This window comes from Aegilops tauschii, chromosome 2 (genome assembly GCF_002575655.3).
Source record: "Aegilops tauschii subsp. strangulata cultivar AL8/78 chromosome 2, Aet v6.0, whole genome shotgun sequence".
NCBI lineage: Eukaryota > Viridiplantae > Streptophyta > Magnoliopsida > Poales > Poaceae > Aegilops > Aegilops tauschii.
The window spans coordinates 549205020-549208619 of NC_053036.3; the positions used below are offsets into that span (position 1 = coordinate 549205020).

General features: G+C 46.7%; 1 protein-coding gene across 1 annotated transcript; it reads right to left on the reverse strand.

Annotated features, from left to right (window-relative positions):
- Nucleotides 1-425: 425 nt before the first annotated feature.
- LOC109749824 (myb family transcription factor PHL11) lies at nucleotides 426-2842 on the reverse strand. The gene is given in 7 exon segments (XM_020308763.4): nucleotides 426-716; nucleotides 719-1097; nucleotides 1180-1249; nucleotides 1842-1914; nucleotides 2020-2080; nucleotides 2204-2280; nucleotides 2444-2842. Coding segments are annotated over 7 exon segments (861 nt in total). The 5' UTR covers nucleotides 2607-2842; the 3' UTR covers nucleotides 426-678.
- Nucleotides 2843-3600: the final 758 nt, after the last annotated feature.

Here is a 3600-nt window from a genome sequence, read left to right on the forward strand (position 1 = left end):
GGCTTGTTGAGCTGTGCCCTCAGCATTAACCCTATTCGCTACATTGTGTGTGAGTGAGACTTGTGTGTGTGTGTGTTTGAACCTTGTTGGATGTTTGGCTTGGGTGGTTTGCTTTATAATATAAAGCGGGGCGAAAGCCTTTTTCGGTAACAAGGAAAATTATCCTTGCAATTGGGCAGTAACGAATTCACTGTCTTCGTTTAAACTTTAAAGGATGTTGCATTTAGGATTTAGCGAAGTTTCCATGACCCTGTACCATGAGCATGAGGCTTTCAAGGGTTTATTGTTGGACATGCTGAGTATAGTTCTGAATTCTTTTCCTATCACGCTAATCGGGTTTATTCTGCTTACCCTACCAGATAAAAGCAAAAGGTGGAACATGTTATGTGGCTCTGTGCACATCAAATTATGCAACGTGTGGTACATAAAGGACAATTTAAAATATACATATATCTTGATATCTGATTGTTACATGCTTCATCATTTCCCATGTGCACTCTACGTAACATATGCATATACTACAGGCTTCAAGCGTTCATGAATTTCTTCAGCAAATTTAACATTACCACAGAGCAAGTCAAACTTGTGACCAAGCATCCTAAGCACTGCCACAGGCAAACAAATTCTAATAGCAAACAGTGAAACTCCCAAAAACTGTCAGCTTGCTGAAATATATCTCTATTTCCTCTGCTGGTTAATCTTCAGATTTTGACTCACCCTTGCATTCCTCTCGAAGACAGGTCATATCCTCCTTTTATATTCAAGTCTAATAGGAGGAGGTCCTCAGTTTTCGGGGTGCATTCGACACTCTTAGCCTCCTGACTTCGTACACGGTAGAGCTGAAAATCCAAATTATTATCATGAAGATTGTCATCAGACATATGTTTCACCAACTGTTCACCGCTTTCTTCATACACCTGTGTTCCATTGTCCGACAAGCCCGGAAGAGCTAGGTTGAAGTCCGTGAGCTGTGATCTGGTATTCTCTAGGCCAACAGACCCATTTGCATCAAAGGAAATGTTTTCCTGAGCTTTCTCTAGTATTTCCTTTAAGTACCTCCCTTGGGCCTCTATTCGCATCTGTAGCTTCTTCTGCACCTGATTGCAGATATAAGCAGTTTTAACGTACGACATGGTACAGAGTTTGGGAGTATAAGCAGTGATGCAGAACTTGTCTAACCTCAAGCTGTTCGCACAGTTCTCTTTGGACCTGAATTTGATACCTGAGGGTGTCCTCAAGCGGTATTTCTCTGATTCACATAAGAAACGTTTTCGAAATGGTTAGTTAAATCATCATACAATCTCAACCGAAGAAAAAGACACATGGAAGACGCATGACGGTAAGTAATCAGTAGAATTCCCTGTATGTGCACATATAAGGAACTTTGCATATATATCTTTGGAAGGCTAAAATAAAATAATTAGTTCTAAGAAAAGCTAACACTTGTTATTAACATGTGCAACAACTAATCAGATCTCACTTCTCAGTCATACTTGACTGTCTGGTACCAATACCTGGTTTGAGTCTGTTTCATCCATACACTTACAGTCCGTGCAGGCAAAAATAATTATTGTTGATTTCTAGATGCCTGATGATTGCTGAGAGGTCAGCTCTACACATGATGCTTTAGCAGTTTTTAGTTGATTAAACAAAATGCAGTGGAACGGCGCACATCTTCGAGGTAAACTCATAACATAATATACTGTTAGTTCTTCTAAAAAACATAATATACTGTTAGTCGCCATTGACAATATTTTTAACCTATTGTGGTAGACAAAAAAAAACAGGTACTTTGCTCGCAGATAGATCCAGAGGGAGAGGAGAAAGGTCGAGCTAGTTACCTTCCGGTGTCGCGTTCAGCAGGAACGACAAGAGGCGCACCGATTTGGAAGTTGATGTCCTGCGTGGTAAAATCTGATGAAAACAAAGATAGCAAGTTTTCAGTTTAGGAGAGACTTTTGCTTGACTGCATCTTTGTGTTGACTGTAACAGTTGCAAGGTATGTGTGTGTTTATGTACCTCCACTGTTGGCTAATTCCAGGTCTGTGGATTTCTTGCTTTGCTTTCCCAGCCTGTATTTCTAATAAGGAGATAAAACAAGCATCGCTGTGTTTGTTAGTGCTGCAACACTGAACTGGAGTGCAGAAGAGAAGGTAAGAAACAGTCAAACAGCAGCGGGTGGTGCAGAGTTGTTGAGCAAAACCTGAAGGTGGCTTTTCAGGTGGTACAGAGTGAGGCCTTTCATGGCCATCAGCCTGAGCACTCCCTTTGGCGTCGCCTCTGTTGCGGGCAGGCAACAATAATAATCAGTATAGTTAAGCTGATACTCAAAGAAGCAAAAGTCAGCTGAGAGTGAGCTGACGAATCAGGCACATGATCGCCGGCGTTGCACTGTGGCGTGACGAGCAGGGGGGAGGAGGAGCAAACGAAGAAGACTACTCACTGTCGGGGCCGCCGAGCCTGGCGACGGCGTGCACGAAGCGGTCGTGGAGGTCCGGCGTCCACCGCAGCCGCTGCTTGGGGTCCCGCGGCGACAGCGCCGCCGCCCCGGCACCAGCGCCAGCAGCACCGCCGCCGTAGCTCATCCCCTCCATCCCTTCAAACATCTCGATCCAAACGGCTGTTCAGCCCTTGCGAGATCGAGCAAGACGAGCTCCTCGCTTGCTAACTGGAGTGGCATATAACTGCGGCGAGGGCTGGAAAGAAAGATACGTTGTGCAAGTGCGAAGCCTACGCGAGGACAAGGAGACGGGAGGCGGAGAGATGTTCGATCCGGAGCGCAAGACGACGGGAGGAGGTGGCGGAGATGGTGGCGCGAGGAGGGGGCATCATGTCATGTGTGCGCGGAACGGAATCTACTTGGGCCGCTCGGCCCGGCTGTGGCTAGTGGGTGCAGCGCACGCAGACGCCACAAGAAACAAAACGACAAGCCGGTCGACGACGCCGGGCATCTCGGCGACGGCGACACGCCACGCCCAACCAACTGTGACGGTCGATCCAGCACGACGACGCCGCCGACGGTAACCGACTGTGGTCTGTGGCTGCGTACGTAGTAGGTACGTAGTGTGTGACGCTGCACACATGCCTCGTACGTAGCACATCCCATACATATTTGGCATCCGTTACCGCTCACCACTCATGGCATCTCCAACGTTGATTCCTAAACGGGGAGCGTATTTGTCTGTGGACCGGTAAAATCAGTTGGTGAAAAGTGATGTGGGAGCCGACCATCCAACCGTGTCTGTATACATTGCGAAATAAAACTGAAATAATCAGACAAATTTTATCAAATACGATGGATTTCATCATAGTTTGGACATATTTTATATAAAACGGGTGATATTTCGACCGTTCAACTAAAATCTAAAAAATTTGGAGGCTAACTTGCAACGGGCGATATTTTGACCGTTCAACTAAAATCTAAAAAATTTGGAGGCTAACTTGCAGTGGACAACGACCTTGTACACGTGGCTCCCTTGGCCGACCGCAAAGCCATCGCCGTCCATGCCATCGTCGTCATCGCCATCCTTCCAGCGGCGGAAAGGTGCGGGCCGTGGCAGCCTTGCCCGGCCGCCGCTTGGCGAGGAACCGTTCCGCTTC